This window comes from Sphaerodactylus townsendi, linkage group LG06 (genome assembly GCF_021028975.2).
Source record: "Sphaerodactylus townsendi isolate TG3544 linkage group LG06, MPM_Stown_v2.3, whole genome shotgun sequence".
In the NCBI taxonomy this organism is placed as follows: Eukaryota; Metazoa; Chordata; class Lepidosauria; order Squamata; family Sphaerodactylidae; genus Sphaerodactylus; species Sphaerodactylus townsendi.
This window is the reverse complement of record NC_059430.1, coordinates 17028840-17047076: the sequence shown is the minus strand read 5'-3', so window position 1 is coordinate 17047076 and position 18237 is coordinate 17028840. Positions and strand designations below refer to the sequence as shown.

The following is an 18237-nucleotide window of genomic DNA, read 5'->3' as shown; positions in this document are numbered from 1 at the left end:
AATGTCCTTCAGGGGTGCATCGGCCAGACCCTTAGCGGATGCTGAGCGTGATCTCGATCCGGAGCGAGCTTAGATGGAAGGGAACGCGTTGCTTTCCACGGAATTGGCTCCCGCACAACAGACAGGCTGGTCTCGAATTATTCCCAGGGACATGGATTTCTTCTCGGTAGGTGGGACTCCGTCTGGTGCTGTTCCGAACTAGCCGGTTGAACGGACCCGGGCGGAAAGCGCAGCCTTTTCCAGATGACCCGTGCGTAAACGTGCTTCGCTGTCGCGTTCCCAAACCGGGTCCATCCGCAACTCCCTTTTCTATCCCTCCCCCCTTTCCTCTGTTGCCCCGACTCGCCTGTCGCTTTATTTTGTCTGGATGTTTGGGGACTTGGCACCGGCGGACGGCTTTCCATTCGCTCCGCTTCTGGGCAGGCGACCGTGTTGCTTGGGGACGCATTCCTGCGTGGCCTCCTCCAGCGCAAACCCGATGGAAACGAATGGGAGAAACGCTCCCTGGGGCGCTCGGGTTTCTGTATGCCTCTCTATTTGGGGGATGGGTGGGTGTTCTAGTCCCGTGTGTGCTCTGACGTGTATTTCCAACCCCTAAATGTAGCAATCCCACGATTCTGGTTAAACGTGTATGGATTTTCGCACCCAAGCTTTACACTGATTCCATTTGACTTGGGCCTTTGCCAGTATGGCTTTTTTTTAAACTTCAGGGCTAGCGGCGTCCTTCGCTGGCCTCGATCCATTCGGTCGGGTGCCGTCGAATTAGCTGTGATCCCTCCACCAATTACGCCCGACACGGGGTGTCTGGCTGATTTAGACACGCAACCTTTCTGGAAGATCCGTCTTGCGACCGGGGGTATTGACTTGGGAAAGAAACTGTCTACCCCAAACCAATGTTAGTTCAGAACTACTGCGAGGCTGAATGTGATTTTTCCCCTTCATTTTTTAATGGCCGAGGGAGAAAGGCTGCAGTTGTAGGCTTATGGACGGGTGTGAAAACGCTACTTCTCAGACAAGTTAAGCCGGGATCCTGAAACTCAGAGGCTCATTCCGCACAGTGTACTTATAACGAGTTGCAATCGTGATAAATGAACTCGTTGTCCCTAAAGCGCGGAATCTACGTCATTTGCTTTCACCGAAGCTTCGTAGCCCAACAAGGTTTTGAAAACAGAACATAGCCGTACCTATTGGTTTGCTGAAATGGCTGGTGGATCGGGCAACCAGCCTGATCCGCGGAAGATCTTTGGACTCAGCCATCCTTCGGTTTTTCCTGCGTTTGGACCAATCGGACCAATCGGACCATTCTCGAAAGGCGTTGTGCAAAACCAACCCCAAAACTGACATTCTCTAAGGCTCATTCCGCACAAGCAGAATAATGCACTTTCAAACTGCTTTCAGTGCTCTTTGAAGCTGTGCGGAATGGCAAAATCCACTTGCAAACAGTTGTGAAAGTGGTTTGAAAACGCATTATTTTGCGTGTGCGGAAGGGGCCTAATAAAAACAAATGTCCGTGGAGGTTTGTGGGAATGGGAGGGATGACATTATTATTATTATTTTCCCCCTGCATGAGTTTTGCGGGCCAAAAGAGTCCAGGGGACTTCAGCTGTCGCCCGCTGGAGAATATGGCACGGCTTTCCCACAGGCCATTTACCCCGCAATACCCATCACGGAACCAGAGTTATTGGGGTTTCAAAGGCAGGCCCGGCAGGAGGGACGAAGACCCACTGGGAAAGAGAAAGTGACAGAGCAGATCAGAGAGACAAGTGACCCTTCAAGAGATCTCCGGCATCATTGGGTGGATCTCCTTAGAATTTAGGGGCAACCATCCCACGACTCTCCCCTTCAACATTAGGGGACACCTGCTCTGTTTCTTCTTAGGAGAATCCTGGTGGTGTCGTGGTTAGGGGTCGGACTCAGATTTGAAATATCTGGGTTCGAATCCCCACTGGGGAAGCTTGGTCTGGTTTGGACCAGTCACATATATCCAGCCTTTAATCTGTATTACAGGGTTGTTGGTAGGATACAAGGGAGGAAAGGAAAGCGACAAAGGCCAGAGATATAAATGAACTAACATGAAATTATTGTGACATGTGGAGAGCCAATGGGCTGAGGGTCCCAAGCCCAGCACTATTCCCTCCCCCAGAGACCACCCAATCCCTGCCATTAAATCGGGTAGCATTCGAATACAGTGGGGGGGGGGGGCAGTTCAACCTGAGTTAATAGAATTCATCCAGCAAACTCCAGTTAGCCGGGGCTGGTGTGTGCATTTAAATAGTCCTGAGGGTTCAAAGATCACCTCACACTTAGGTTCCTGGCTTATCTCAGCGACCCTTAAAATTACCCTGAAAGGTAGGTCAGTATTACCCTGTATTGTGGAAACGGAGGAAGGAAACAAATGTACAAACAATAGTTTGTTAAGGCCACCTAGTGGATTTATGGCAAACTCACGCATTGAATTTCCCTGTAGCTCTGACAGTCATAACGTCATCACATTGAAAATCTATCTATCTATCTATCTATCTATCTATCTATCTATCTATCTATCTATCTATCTATCTATCTATCTATCTATCTATCTATCTATCTATCTATCTATCTATCTATCTATCTATCTATCTATCTATCTATCTATCTATCTATCTATCTATCTATCTATCTATCTATCTATCTATCTATCTATCCATCCTTTTCCTTCGTTCCTTTCCGAGTTCCACATCGAGATTCAAGGCATACTGGCTGAGTTGAAACCTAAAACCTAACGCATATTAAGACGAAACTGGTTGATCAAATGGATTTTTTTCCCAAAACCAACTCAGAACTGCGGCTGAAATCAACTCGACCAAATGGGCAGGCATCGTCGGCTGGGGATAGAGCTCGTTAAGCGGCGCAGTCAGCCGGAGGAATGAGCGGCCATTCAGAGGCAGATACGGCTCCGGCCCCCAGCCCCGTTCGGGTGTGGGGAGTACTTTGTTTCCATCTACGCTGCTGTCTGCTGTAGCTCGCTGCAGTCGTTTGGATCTTCTTCTGACAAGACGCCTCTGATGGAGGTGGGGGGTGGGGAATCCCATAATTTATCTCCCGTACAAGCTTAGAGGCGAGGATTTTACGAGTTGCCAGGTTTCGAAACATGCCCCTAGGACCTGGAGTAGGCCCTTCGCAGTCCGAAAACCGGGCCAATTCCTTTGTTCCAATTATGTAATTTCTCATTTGAAACCCTAGACGGGAAAATCCTCTTGAAAGGTGTCACGTGATCGACACCCTGAAACCATTCGGTGTCTGGGAAAGAGCTAGGAGAAGAGCGCCGAGCCCGGCTTTAATGGCTGCAGCCCCCCCACCCATATGACAGGTAAGGCCTCCGCTAGGATTCATTCCAAAAGATTTTTAAAGATTTGCATTTTAATGAGGTTAGTTTGCAAGGGAATGGTGGTAGAGAAACCGGTGGGTGCGGGGAAGGGGGATTCTTCCCCCCCCCCAAAAAAAATGCACAGCTGAAAAAAAAACTATGATAATTCCACAAATCACACCACGGTTTGAAGAAGGCGTTCTTTTTATTGACTTAATACTGCTAAGTTACCACTCAATTCCTCTCTATTAGGTCGCAGTTCGAAGGCAATAAATATTATTATTGGTTGATTTCACAGCTGCCAGTTCTTTAGCTGGTTGTTGACATCATCATCATCAATCAGAAGATAATCCTGTTAAAATCCACACAAATACTACAGGGACAGTGGGGTGCTGTGTGGTTTCTGGGTTTTCGACAATACACTACAGGGACACATTACAATTACAATGTCCTAGGCCTCTGGGTGAGGCTCGAATTGTAATGAAAGGCTAACAGCCAGCTAAAGAACTGGCAGCTGTGATATTAAACAAAATTAAGTAATAAGAATAATACTACGTAATGAAACTCCAACAACCAGCTAGAGAACCGTCAGCTGCGATATTAAATAAACTTAAGTAATAAGAATAATATGTAATGAAAGGCCAACAACCAGTTAGAGAACCGTCAGCTGTGATATTAAATAAATTTAAGTAATGAGAATAATATGTAATGAAAGGCCAACAACCAGCTAAAGAACTGTCAGCTGTGACATTAAACAAAATTAAGTACTAATAATAATAATTTAATTGGATTTATTTATACTTCGCCTTTCTCACAGGGAGGTAAGGCGGATTACACACAGTGAGATTACAGTCAACGAAATGCGGGTATTCAACGCTGACAAAACAGAGAAAATCAATCATTAGTGCATTAGGATTCAGGAGTCTGGAACCACCAGAAAGAATTTAAGCGTCAGATCAGAATCTTATTGCCAACATTATTGTTGTGACCAGTAATACTAACAGTGCTACAGCGAATGATGATGATGTAAATAGATGGTCAGTCGGAATCCGGATTTCATCCTGGCTACCTGGACTGAAAAGCAGCCCGTATGTCAGTGGACTTTACAGGCGAGTAAACGTGAGGATCAGGTTGCAGCCTGAAACGAGGCCCATTCCTTCCGGTTGAACTTCTGCCTAAAACCCCATAGTGAAGAAAGCGTTTGGGTCTGGTGGGAGCCGTACGGTTGCCCGGTTCGTTGTCCGCGCAGAATTGCTCGAAAGGCGAGGTGAGCTGGCGAGGTGCGTCCGAGGGCCAACTCTGAGGCCCTTTCCGCACGTGCAGAATAACACACTTTCAATCCACTTTCACAATTGTTTGCAAGTGTACTTTGCCACCCGGCACAGTAAAATCCCGCGGCAAAGTGCATCAAAGATGCATTATTCCGCATGGGCGGAAGGGGCCTGAGATTGCTCTTTGACCCGAGCTATATATATCCTTTGCGATGGGGAGGGGGGTGTATGGAGAGAAGGAGAGGGGGGGGGAGCATTTGTTTTTATCCCGTCCCTCCCCCTCTGGAAACCTTCCTGGCCAGTCGCTCCGGCTCGGAGCAGACGCCCGGAGACGCGAGAAAGTGAAACTTACCAGATCGGCGCTGGAAACTGACCAGCGCGCGGCTTGAAACTGACCACATGAATGCTTGCAATTGGACTCGGGCTGAAGAGACCGGGCTCTGCCGGCTCCTTGGAAGGGGTGAGTTTGGGAGAGGCTCGATCCCTGGCGATCCCGGAGACGGGTGAGGAGGAGCTCGGCCTTCTAGAGGAACCCCCCCCCCCCGCCCCTTCGCGGTTCCTCCTCGCCGCTTCTTTCTTTCCTCGGCGTCTGCGGCGCGCACTTTCTCTCCCGGCTGGGAATGTCTCTGGGGGAAGGGTCGCCTCTCAGACTGGTGGAGCCGGTTTGGTTCTGCTGCGCCTGCTTTTTTTCCCCTTTAAAGTTGTCCTGGGGCAGTGGAGTCCTTTGATTCCCCCTTTCCCCCCCCCGCAGAAAAAGGAGGGGGATTCGCCATTCAAAAACGCATGTCTTCTGTCCCACTCGACCTTTGCCTTGCTCAAATGGTTCTTCCTCGAAAAGTGGGGCTCCCCTCCCCTCCGCTTTCCGCCCACCTACGTCTGCTTGCTCGCAGGAATCTGCTTCTCTCTCTCCCCCCCACCCCTCATTTCGCCAGAAGACGCTGGATGGGGGCGGGGAAGCCGGAGAGATAAGCAGAATCGATACCATCAAGGGTTGAGGCATTTCGCTCTTCCGCTGGTGCGCGCGAATTTCCAAGATGAGTGGAAAAGACAAAGTGGGGGTGGGGGTGGCGTGGGAGGGTCTGGTCCCCCGTTTGTAAAAACTGCGGCTGCCATGTGTGGCTGGCAGGAAGTATTCCAGGAAAGGCAGCGAAGGGTGGAAGGAAGGGGGTGGAGGAATCCAATCGTCGTGGGGAGGGGGTTAAAGTAGACCCCAGTGGGCACGATCCAGCCAAAGGTAAGCACCCCCGCAGCCACCCTCGCCACGTGCCTGATTATTTCCCCTTTGGGGAAAAAAAAGGAAAACGTTAGCAGGATCGTGACCCGTTCTCTGTTTTTCTCCCCCGCCCCCCCAATCCCATCAACACACCAAACCAACTTAACGCAGTTTCAGTGAGGCGAAGCAGGGACCGGGGTCAACCCCACGCAATTGGACCCAAAAGTTTGGGTTCGGTGGGAACCATCTCAACCTCCCTCCCCCAGCTTAAGGGGGCTGGGGATGGCAGGCTGCCGCTCCAGAAGGGAGGGGCGACTTCAGAGTTTGAGAGGGGGGGGGCTAATTCAGCATTTGGGTTCCTTTTGTCTTATACCTGTGATTGAGGGAATCGGGGGTCAGGTCCTCTTTCTCGGCCCTTGAAACCAGCTCCTCCCCCTCCCGCCTGTATTAAAATTCGGCTTCAATCCGCCCACCTACATTCCCATCCAAGCACAGAAGTTGTTTTACGGCGGGGGGGGGGGGGAGAGAATCTTTAGATCTCTGCCCTGACCCGTGTCCCCTCCGTAACCCTCCCATCTAGAGCCGCGGGCTGTTTACACAGCTTTACCTGTGCTACGTTCTTTCCCTGTAAAATCCCAGCCCGGTAAACGTAACATAATCCCATCCACTCAATTGTGTGTCGCCTAAAAAGTGGGGAGGGGGGTTAGAGGAAGCTGGAGGGATGTGTGTGTGTGTGTGGGGGGGAGAGCTGGATTCTCTCTCTCCGCCCCCCCCCCCACACCAGGACAGAGAAATTCAGACCAGGTGCCGGTAATCCTGGTGGGCATATAGTGTATAAGGGACCAGATGCTCTCTCTGTATGAGTGGAGTTAGGAGGGGGGGGGGGGCGGGCGGATGAAGCTGCTGTCTTAAGCACAGTTTGCTTGAGCGGAAGATCCGCCCGGAGGAAGGGGTCAAAACACCCTGCTGGGACACATCCCGTGCTTGCGAAAGGCCCCGGGTTCAATTCCCGCCGTCTCCAGCTGAAGCATTTCCCTTAGAAAGTGGGGGGGGGGGGGGGGGAGGAGGAGGAATCTCATTGGACAACCAGAGCACCGGCTTAGAGAGATTTAGAGGGTGCGTTACTTCCGAGCAAACCCCACTGCGCCCCATCTGCTGGCTCCCCACCGCCTCCTGGTCTTCTTCAGCGCAAGTCTGCGTGGGTTTTACTCAGAGCTCGGCCTTTGCTCAATGGGGTTTGTCCCGTCAAATTTGGCATATAAGGTGTACTCCTCATCAAAGGGGAATTGGGGGGGGGGACCCGCCTCGAGGGCCCTGCTTGGGTAGAAAGGCTAAATTTTGAATAAATTACAACGTGCCCCCCCCCCCCCATTTCTCCTCCCATGGAACTATAGGTCAGAAATTAGAATCCTACTCCAGTGTTGTAAATAGGAAAAGCAGTTCCGATCCCGGACCAATTAATGCGAGGTAATCGCCATCGGCATCCATTAATGCGAATTAAGGCTTCCCAGTCTGAACACGAACTGGCATTCAGGAAGGGAGGCTGGGCTGCAAATCGATGCTTTTGGCTCGAGCTAAGGAATGGTGAAGGATGACCAATCCTTTTGGGTCCCTCGGATGGTAAAGAGGACCTGTGCAGAGGACAAATCCGGCTGTGATCTTTCCTGTAGGTGGTTTAAAATATATACTGATATATATATCAGCCTTCCAGATTAGTAGGGTGGCTGAACCCTCCCCCCTTCTTCCAGTAGCCCTTCACCAAAAGCCGCAGCAACATTTTCAAAAGCAAAGGGCATGCCGGGAGGGGGGGCAGGAAATAATTTCCTTCCAAGGCAAGATGGGCCTTGGGATCTTGTAGGGTTTTTTTTTTGCCTTCCTCTGGGCCTAGAGCACGGGTCACAGGGGGAGGCAGTTGTGAATTTCCTGCATCCTACTGGGGGTTGGACTAGATGACCCTTGAGGTCCCTTCCAGCTGTGTGTTTCGATAAACGCAGGTCCTTTGGAAGTCTGGTTTCAAAGCCCCGCTCGTCTCGGTGGTCAGAGTCGCTTTGCAATATGTAGGGGGGGGGGGGGCTTTCTCTCTTCCCCACCTCGCGAGACTACGAATTCCATCAGGTCTGCCAATTAATTGGCCATGGTGGCAGGGGCTGATGGGAATTGTAGTCCATGAACATCTGGAGAGCCGCAGGTTGCAGACCCCTGTGCTAACCGGAGGCTGAAACAGAGCCGGGCGCGCTGATATCAGAGGCTTCTGCTGACCGGAGGTTTGTGGGTAAAAAAGAGAGGGTGACTGATCTTGTAGAGGCCCCCCCTCCTGCATTTATTGGGGGCAGCATCCGAACTTGGCTGGGTGGGAAAGGAAGCTGTGCAGAGGTCACCTTTCCCCCCCTTGAACTCATGTAAGGCAAAACTTTCCAAGCTGAGCGACTTCGAATTAAAATGAAGCTTTCTTTCCGTGCGAAGAGCCGGGCTGTTTTCTTTCCACGCGGAAGTGATTCGCACAGGAATCCCTGGCGCCCCCCCCCCCCCCCCCAGTAATTGATCTTTAGGACCGCCCCCAAAAAATGTACGTGGATTTTTCGGTTCGGATCAAGACCCTACGTCGGTCCCGAGTAGTTCTCTTTCTTTCCAGAGGAAGCGGTCCACACACTTCCCGCCACCAGTCCTCAACGCGGTCCCTAAACGCGTTGCCTCCATCCCAAATCAATTCTGCCGGAGAGTTTTGGACTCGAAGGGGGTTCCCCCCCCCCCCCGGCTCGCCGAGTTAAAGCTCTCTCGAAGGCCGTCGTCGGGGCTTACTCTCGAGGAAACGGGACAGGGGGTGGAATCTCGGCAGGAGCGCTTACTCCGGATCGGGGATTCTAATTCGGGTGGGCGCCGCCTGCTGCTAGCGCGGCGGGTTTGGCCCGGCCTAACTCGGCTGAGGATCGCGCCGCCGGGCTCGGTTCTCTCCTCCCTTGATTCCCCGCCAGCTGGGAAGGCGACCTCTCGTTTTTCATCCCCTTCGCCGGCAGGGGCTTTAATTGACAGCGTGGCCCCAATGGAGCGCATTGTTGGGAGCAATTAGCCAGACAAGAGGGGTGGGGAGGGGGCAGGCTGAGAGCCCTGCTGGGGGGGGGGGGAGGGAGGAGGAGGAGGAGGAGGAGGGAGGGCGCTCAATTCGATTTCGGAGGCGAGGGCGTGCGGGTCTGCGATCCCGGCCCGCGCTTTGTAGATCCTTTCCAGTTGAGAGAGAGAGAGGCAGAAGTCAGCCAAGAGAGCTCAGCTGCCCGGAATGGGTCTCTAACCGGGAGGAGGGGGGGATTTTTTTTGGGTGGGGGAAGGTGATTTGGCTTTTGAAAATCTCTAGATCTTAAGTAAGCTGCGAGGAAACGCTTTGGCCCGGTTGCAGGGCTGGCCCAGCCAGGGAGGCAGAGATGAATTTCCGAGCTGGATTCTCCAGCAAGACGTTGAATTCACCATCAGCTACGCGAGTCGAGTCGGAGGCTTGCCGAGGTCGCTAAACAGAACAACTCGGGCGTCCTGCTTACTCGGAAGTAGAAACCAGGGAATTCAGTTGGACTCCCTCTTCCGCCCCCTAGCTTAAGGTGCACAGTATATTTTTTTGGCTTTACTTCCAGCCGTGGAGTCTAGAACATGTGTGTGTGTGTGTGTGTGTTGAGGGAATATTTTCAAGGCAGGTCGTTGGAACTCACCTCCACTAGGAATGGATTTGAGATGCACCCATGGATTTGCTGCAGATCTGTCATTAAACCTCACTCATCCAGTAGATCAGCCTGTTTGAATTTTCCCACTAGGGAGGGAGGCCCCGTGTGGTTTAGAGTGACCAGGGCCTTGTCAAAAGTCCCCGACCTTAACCCACCAGGACAGAATGGGTGTCATTCTTTAACCAAGTGAGAGTCCATCTTTGGGTATTTTTTTTTTAAAAACCCTCCTCCTCAAGGGAAAGGGAGTTTCCTTACTAGTACTGAGAGATTACCAGAGTCCTTGAAGGTGAGAGAAATAGCTTTAAGGTTATGCTCCTGCAAAGGGCACTTGCTTACGAGTAAACGGGCACCAGTTTGGATCCCAATCCTATTTTACTAGTGGGGTAGAGCCACGTTGTTTGTGGCCTCCCAGGAATGTATTAAGGGTATGGGATGGCGCCATCTATGTTATTGTTTTAAAACTTTTACGCTTTTATGCTTATTCTGTTTTGTATTGTTTTAATATTGTTGTTGTTCACCGCCCTCAGCCCTGCGGGGAAGTGCGGGCTATAACATCGAAATATAAATAAATAAAATAAAATAACATCATAAATAGAGGCAGCATAGCGCTTGGGAAAAGCTGAAAGGTCGAACTTGAAACAGTTCTACAGGTTGTTGTGGGTTTTCCGGGTTATATGGCCCTGTTCCAGTAGCCTTTTCTCCTGACTGTTTCGCCAGCATCTGTGGCTGGCATCTTCAGAGGAGTTCTACAGGTTCTTGTACTAAAAATAAATAGATCCCCAAACCTAAACTGGACGACATCGAAACCTCTCTATAGGCATTTAATTCCGTCCACGCGTTTCCCCTAAAAAAAAACAGGCTGGAACTCGAAACGCGTTGCGAAAGACCGGAGAACTGGCCAGAATTAACCCGTTTCAAGGTTCGCGCTTGCTCACATCTGGCGCACACCCTTGGAAGTAAGTGGCAGCGAGCCGAAGTCGGTCTACTCAGGAGTAATTCCAATTCCCCCCACTCCGCAGAGTACTATTAGGATTGCAGCAATCTCCCGGGGATTTCCTTTCGAAGAGACAGGCTGTTCAAGGCATGGTGTGCTAGGGAGTCGTTTTAGAGTAGTCCTATTCGGTTTAAGTCAAGCAGGTGCGGAACTAGGCTTCTCCCGGGGATCCCAGAGGCGGGTGTTTGTGTGTGTATCGATTGAGCGAGTTGGCGTCCGGATGGGCTTCATTAAACCGGCGTATTTACTCGCATGGCTTCAATGGTCTTGTATCGCCAGGCGCCGGTAAGGAAACGCACCTTTGCAGCCGGCTCCGTTTTGCAAAAGCAGGCCCCTGCTTGCAAACGGCGATCTTGCCAGCTTTGGTCTCGAACTCGCTTACCTGGCTCTGTCTGAGCCTGTGCAGAGCGCCTGCTCGCCCCAGGCCTAGCCCTACGGAAATCGACGGGGTTTGGGGAAGAATGTCGCACCGTAGCCAGCAGATCCAGTGTCGCGCCGTGGGCTTTACTTCCGAGTAATGGCACAAGGATCCCAGGAAGGCTTCAGTCCCCGCACCTTTAAAACAAAACCCCCAGTCTGTAGGATCCGAGAGCCCCTTCAAGTCCATTTCTCTGGGAGGGGGAGAAGCTGTCTGGGGAGAAGTCCCCAGTTTCCCCCCCTCGCCCAGAAATGGTGGCGGCCGGTGGCGTCTGCCCGACAGGCTGCTTCAAAGTTGCTTTGGATGACAACCTGACCATCCAGCAACGAAGCAAGGAAAAACCCCATCCCCTTCCTCCACTGGGCTCCAGCATCCTGGACAGCTTAAAGAGACCCCAGCCTCCAGGTCAGGAATCCTACTGGCCTACCTCGCAAGACTGGTGTGTAGGCTGCAAGAAAACCCGTGCGTTCTCTCCCCCCCCCCCCGTACTTTGTATGACTATTAAGTATTGGTTGTTAAGAAAAAGGGGACGGAAAGGGTCAAACCCGTCCCCCCCCCCCCCCCCCAGAACGCCCAGAAATGGAACTGAGCCAGAGGGCGTCCGGAACAGACAAAACAAGAAGCTGTGATAGATATTTAGCAATGGGGGAAAGAATTGTTGAGTCTGTTTGCTTAATCTAATTCCTGCCCTGGAAAACAATTAATACGTGGCTGGGTGTTGTTTTTTCTATCCACATCTGCCAGATCGCTGGGGAGGTTTGCAAGAATCAAGGGCTGAGAGATCCTCAACGGGACTTGCTTCTGAGTCCATGGGCTCTCAAAGGCCCCTTCCGCACACGCAAAATAATGCATTTTCAAACCACTTTCACAACTGTTTGCAAGTGGATTTTGCTATTCCACACAGCTTCAAAGAGCACTGAAAGCAGTTTGAAAGTGCATTATTCTGCATGTGCGGAATGAGCCAAAGATAACTAGAGGACAGTCCTAGGAAGAGTTAGGATCCCCCCCCCCCCCATCTACGGCTTCAGAAGGTGGGGTTTCGTTTAAGAAGACTTTTCTAATTTTATTTTTTAAAAAGTGGTTCCAATTAATATTTCAGGGCCTTCAAGGATACTTCATGGACTTTGGGAAAGTTTTAAAAAGAAAGTCAGAGTTGTCAGACCAGACTGGCATTCGGCCTGGATCTATAAGGCATGGGCTCAGGTTCTTGCTCAGAAGTAAATCCCATTTGGTTTAATGGGATTGGCAGCCAAATCCATCCAGAATAATCCCAGCCTAAACCCATTGACATGAATGGGCTACGCAGAGTCTGAGCCCACTGGAATGAATGGGCTAGGCAGAGCTTCTCCAATCTAAGCTTATTGAAATAAAAGGGCTTAGGCTGGACTAACTCTTGTACTGGGAGTTCTGAGCAGGGCTGGCTGCAGAAAGAATGGACCTTTGGAGCTGGACTTTGCAATTGGCACCGGAGAACTATTGAGAGGCGCGAGATCTGTCAACGTTTGCAGGCATTTTTCTGCTGATTTGTAGAGAGGAGGTGTAAAGTTAGGGGCTATTCCCCCCACTCAAATACTCGCAATAAAACAGAATAGGGATAGGAACTGGATAATAGAAGGCGTCATAAACCTCCCACTAACAAAATTGAAGCGTTTTGGGTGGTATGCACGTGCCCGTTTTCTCGGTAGCAAATTTCCACTGAATTAATGGATTTCGACTGGAAACTGAGGCTGATTCCGCTGGGGCCAAAAACAGCAGTGTGAAAACAGTGTAAAAATGGTGTAAAAGGGTGGAATAAACACGCCTCTACTTGGGGGGGTGTATCCCTCGAGAAGCCGGGTCGTTTTTCCGATCTGCGCAGGATGCCAACGTGAAAACGGTTCAGAAATGAAAGTATTTTCGTTTGGGGTCCATTTCTCCCCCCCCTAAGAAAAAATCCTTCCTGTCTTCACGCTGCTCCCCCTTTACACCCAACACAGCCGGGAATTAAATCTTGCTTTTAACACATTACAGGTGCCCCCGAACCCACCCACCAGCGCACCCACCCAGTGTGTCCTCTTTCAAGTTGTACTAGATCGACTCTAATTGGTCTTCTCTGGCCTAACTGAGTCTCCCCTTTCCTTAGTTTGGCTCCTTTGAGTCAATCATTTTTCTGAACGGTCCAGCGGCCGGAAAGGGGGCGACGGACCAGCGGGGGTGGGGTGGGGGTGGGGGGGGGGAAGAAGACGCTCCACCATGTTGCGCGCTGGCCATTCTCGAGTCTGAACGCACCGCTAGGGGATGCCCTGGCTCAAAGGACAGAACGCCGAGGAAAGCCAACGTTCCAACGCCGCGCGCCGCAGCCAATCGCGGGCGGCCGAGGCCAGGCGCCGGCTCTGGCGACCTCCTGATTGGTCGACAGGCTGGCCTTTCGTTTCCTTTCGGTTCTCTGAACCCCAATGGCCCCAGAGCTCGGAGAGACCGGCTCGCGTTTCGTTTGCCTCTTCGGACCCACGTGGATCAGTCGGATTCTTCCGATCCCCGAAAAGCGAGTCCCGGGTCGGGAGAGGGTTCCATTGGATTTCGCTTTCTCAGAAGACCCAGGGCGATCCTCAACTCAACAACAACAGCAAGCCTTTATTGGCATGCAACGATCCTTAACTCGCTTCTCCCAGTTTCGCATTGAACAGAAAAGGAGTTTGTAATATATCTAAATCCTACACGGCCATCCTCTGCAGAGCTAATCGGTTCTAGGCCTATTCATTTCAATCCTACTTGGACCGGAGCAACTCTGCATTGGATCGCGCAGCTCCCCTCCCCGCCCCCCCCCCCACGCTCGCCATTATTTTAAGAGCTGCCAGCCAATATTTTAAACATCCCCAGTTTCTTCCCCATGGTTTACTTTCATGCAAATGTTAAGGGGCCATATTTCAATAGCACTTGGCTTTGCTCAGATTTCCCCCCACCCCGACCTGTACCTAAGCGGTTCCAATTCCACAAAACTGCATCTTGAAAATGTGGACTTCTTCCCTCCTGCAAAACAAAAGCCAAAAAATTATTTTGGGGGGTACTTTCTAAAACAACAGCAGGAAATGCGTGTGCGGTGCTTCCTTTAGCCCCCATTCCCCACATATGCACTTGGCTATGTCTCCATAACTCCTACAGAAGTTTGAGTTCGATTTTTTCCGGCTCGCTGGGGCTTGGAAGGAAAGGGGTGCTTTATATATTTATATATGTATGCAGATAGATAGACATATATACCTAGATAGATATAGATATACACAGATATGTGTGTATATATGTATGTATATCTAGATAGACAGATCTAGATAAATACAGATATATCTCTGTGTGTATATATATGTGTATGCATATGCGTGTACACACACATATATCACACACACGTATAAAAGAGATAGATATGTATATCTTTCTATAAGATCTTCATTAAGATCTATCTATCTTACAATAAGATCTATCTATCTTTTACAGGGAGTGCATGTATGTATATATAGATGTACACAGAAATATGTGTATGTGTGCGAACATACGTGTGTCCATGTATGTATGTATACATATGTAGATATGCGTGTACACGTGCACACACATATATAAAGAGTTAGAGATAGATATATGTAAACATAGAGAGATCTATATCTCTTAGATTGGGGTGCATGTATGTATATCTAGATATATGTAGATATGTGTGTGTATGTGAATATATAGGTATATGTGTGTTAGATATAGATATATGTATAGAGAGAGAGATCTATATTTTAGAAAGTGAGTGCATGTATATATATCTAGATAGATATATGCAGGTGTGTGTGTGAATATATACATGCATATATGTGTGTATATGTACACACACATACAAATAAAGAGCTAGATCTCTCTGTATACACACACACACAGAGAGAGAGAGAGAGAGAGAGAGAGAGAGAGATCTGTGAGGGAGGGGAGGGGAGGCTGACCCGCCACAGTCCTCTTCCTTTTTCCTCCGCTCTGGGCCCGTCCTTGCCTAATGACAGCCCCGCCCCTCCCTCCTGATGACACTCAACCCTCCTTAAGTTGTGTCTCGCCGCAGCTGTCTGTGAGCATTGAGTCGGCTGGCGCCATCCTGGTTCTTTCAGAAAGAATGCCTTCCCTTTAAAAAGAGAGAGAGAGAGAGAGAGAAGTAAAGGGGGAGGGGGAGAGTGAGAGAGAGGGGAGGGTGGGGGAAGAGCTGGGGAGCACCATTTGAGCCGACCAGGTTCTCCCTCGGGTCCTCCCCTGGAACTTTTTCCGAGGCAGCCGATTTTTTGCCTTTAAGAGCGCCTCTCTCTCTCTCTCTCGCTTTCTCTCTCTCTGTCCCTCCCCAACGACTTCTCCGCCTCTGAAGCTGCCTTGGTTCTATGGGTTTTTTTTTAAAGTTGCATTCAAAATGTTGCCAGCCCCTTAGAAATAGCATTCAATAAGGCCGGGACATTTGCAACGCTCCGCGATTTTTAATAGAACTTTTTTTTCCCCGACGCCGCTCCATGTGAAATTGACTCGCCGGGAGCCGGCCGCGAGGGGGAAATTGGCGAGCCGAGCGGCTGTTCGGCGCTAGATCCCCGGTCGGTTTCACTGCCCGGATCTCCGGGGGAGAGAAAGAGAACCTTTTCGGCTAGGTGAGATCCGAGACTTTTAGGGGGAAAGGAGCTGCCGGGCAGCGCTTGGAAGAACCGGAGTCTCCGACGCCTGAAAAAGAAAACTCCAGGTGTTGCAAAAAATACTTTTAACAAAGTTTCTTTCCCCTCCTCCCTATCCCCCCCTCCTTTCTCTTCATTGCAGGTGATCGCAGAAGGAAGGCGAGGAACAGAAAGCGCTCGCCGGGGGAAGAATTCTCCACGGTCTCCTTTTTTTTAAGGGAGGGGGAGAAAACTTTCTAAGAACTCCCCCCCCCCCCGAAGTACATAGACTCGAACCCTCGGACTGTTTGACGAACTTTCAGCTCTTTATCGGCGCTCTTTTCGGTTTCCTTTTATTGTTGTTATCACTTTTGAAAACTTTTTTTGTTTGGTCGCTTTGGCACGCGGGGACGAGGACTTTTGAAAAAACCCACCGCCTTCCACCAAGCCAGCTCGACTCTCTCCAGCCCAGCAAGCATGGAAGTGACCACCGATCAGCCCCGGTGGGTCAGCCACCACCACCCGGCCGTTCTCAACGGACAGCACCCCGACTCTCACCACCCCGGACTGGCCCATTCCTACATGGACCCCACCCAGTACCCTCTGGCCGAGGAAGTGGATGTACTTTTTAATATCGACGGCCAAGGCAACCACGTCCCGTCCTATTACAGCAACTCGGTGAGAGCCACGGTGCAGCGGTACCCGCCGGCCCATCACGGTGAGTCGCTACAGGGATCCCGGCCCGGAGATCTCTCTTATCCACCCCTGCTAGGCTAGGTAGATCTGGTCAGCCCGGCCCCTTCCGCACATGCAGAAGGATGCGCTTTCAATCCACTTTCAATGAATTGTTTTTGCAGCAGGGCGGAATAGCAACATCCACTTTCAAGCAATTGTGAACGTGGATTGAAAGTGCATTATTCTGCATGTGCGGAAACAGAACCGCTGCTTATGTGTCTCTCTGGCCCGCCGCGATTCCGCACTGGAACTCTTCTAAAGTGCGGATCTAACGCAAGCCGAGCGGGCCGTTTGAAATCGACCGGCCCAGGGAAGGCGGCCTGTGAAATTGACACGGCCGGCATGTTGTATTAGATGCCCCCTTTCCTCTCGCTCGGCCGGCTCCGACGGAAACAGAAGCAGCCCGACCAGGTACCCCATTGAAGGTGTGCTCAGGAAATAAGTCCTCTTCTTAGGCTCCGACACCTGGGCCCAAGAAAGCCCCGCAGAGATAGTTTGGTCTCCAATAGGATGCAGTGTCTTCGGTCCAAATATGGGCGGGAGGGAGAGGAGCAACTTTTAGTGGAGAGATGGGCCAGAATTAGGTAGCTCGGACCGAAAACCTTGAGAGGAAGAATTCAGTCGATCCAGGGCTGGGGATCCTTAAAGGTGTTTGCTTGGGAATAAACCGCATGGAAGGCGATTCTTAAAAGTATTTGCTTTTGGGAATAAACACCATGGAAGGCGATTCTTAAAAGGTGTTTGCTTGGGAATCAACTGCATGGAAGGCGATTCTTAAAGGTGTTTGTTTGGGAATAAATATCATGGAAGGCGATTCTTAAAGGTGTTTGCTTAGGAATGAATTGCATAGAAGAGGGGCTTTCCTGTGGGCCAAAAGCCTGAAATATTCCAGTTTTGCGCTAGTGGTGGATGGTTCAGGCCTAGGCGAGCAGGGGGACTTAATCCAGAGGAAGGGAAGCACTTTTCTTGAGCTATTCTGACCAATTTCAGCAGGGTGAAGAAACTCCTGCGTAAAAGTGTCCCTGATGCGAACAGTTATTGGGGAAAGGAAGAGCGAGACCCCCCCCCCCTAGTTAAAACTGCTCACAGCTTGAGCCAGATCGCACCCCTGTCTAATCCCCCAAGTTTGCAAGCCACGATGGAGAAGGACAAGGTGGTCTACTTTACCTCCCCCAGCATTAGGGGTGCACATATTTACACAGAAGTAATTCCCGTGAACTCGCTGGATCGCGCTTCCCAGTACAGGCCTCAACGGAACATTTCCAAAACTTGTAGAAACCAGCCATTTCACCCCCCCCCCCCTTTTCTCTTCTCTCTGGCTGTCATTTCTGCTTTTAATAATAATAATAATAACACCAATTGCGGGGGGAAAACACAACAGCCTTCTTTTGGCAGGGTTGTTGAAACCGCACAATTAACTGTTCTGAAGAAAGAAAAAGCCAGGTTGGGCAATTGGGAGACACAGGAGGAAAATATGCAGCCTGTTCAGAACTAGCATTCAAAAAATAGGCATAATGAGTTTGCCTCCGGGCTGAGATGCGCGAATTAAGCCTGGCAAGGTGGGGGGAGAGAAGCGATTGTCTCATAGGGACTTTTCCACCAGCGTGTATGAATTTGTGCTGGCGAATATTCAGCCCAGTGCTAGAGGAGCTGGATTTGGGCCTAGTGAAAGTGAGCTTCTTGAGTGCCTGTTTTTGAGCGGCACAGAACTCTTCCTCTGGAACGATCTGAGGGTGGGGATGCTGGAGGCTTCCAACTGAAATCTTTTTGTTTTTGTGGGGAGCATCTTAGCATCTTTGGATGGAAGGTTGACGGCATCTCACCAGGTTTAAGATTAATTATACTCCTTCCCCCAAGTAGGGAGTCAATTTTACTTCTGAGTTAGCACAAAGCCTGAAAGATTAGCTTTCAAATCGTGGTTCCACTTT

General features: G+C 50.5%; 1 protein-coding gene across 9 annotated transcripts in view; it reads left to right on the top strand.

Moving 5' to 3' along the window:
• Nucleotides 1-18237, top strand: part of GATA3 (GATA binding protein 3) — a 71897-nt gene that overhangs the window by 2341 nt on the left and 51319 nt on the right. For 6 of the 9 annotated variants that reach the window (XM_048500956.1, XM_048500953.1, XM_048500957.1 and 3 more), the window contains exons 1-2: nucleotides 15164-15574; nucleotides 15738-16292. In XM_048500956.1, coding sequence (XP_048356913.1) covers nucleotides 16052-16292 — 241 coding nt within the window. In that variant the 5' untranslated portion in view covers nucleotides 15164-15574; nucleotides 15738-16051. Of the gene's footprint in view, nucleotides 1-3322; nucleotides 3347-9179; nucleotides 9415-15163; nucleotides 15575-15737; nucleotides 16293-18237 lie in introns of those variants that run through there. The other 3 variants (XM_048500952.1, XM_048500951.1, XM_048500950.1) reach the window with 3 other exon arrangements.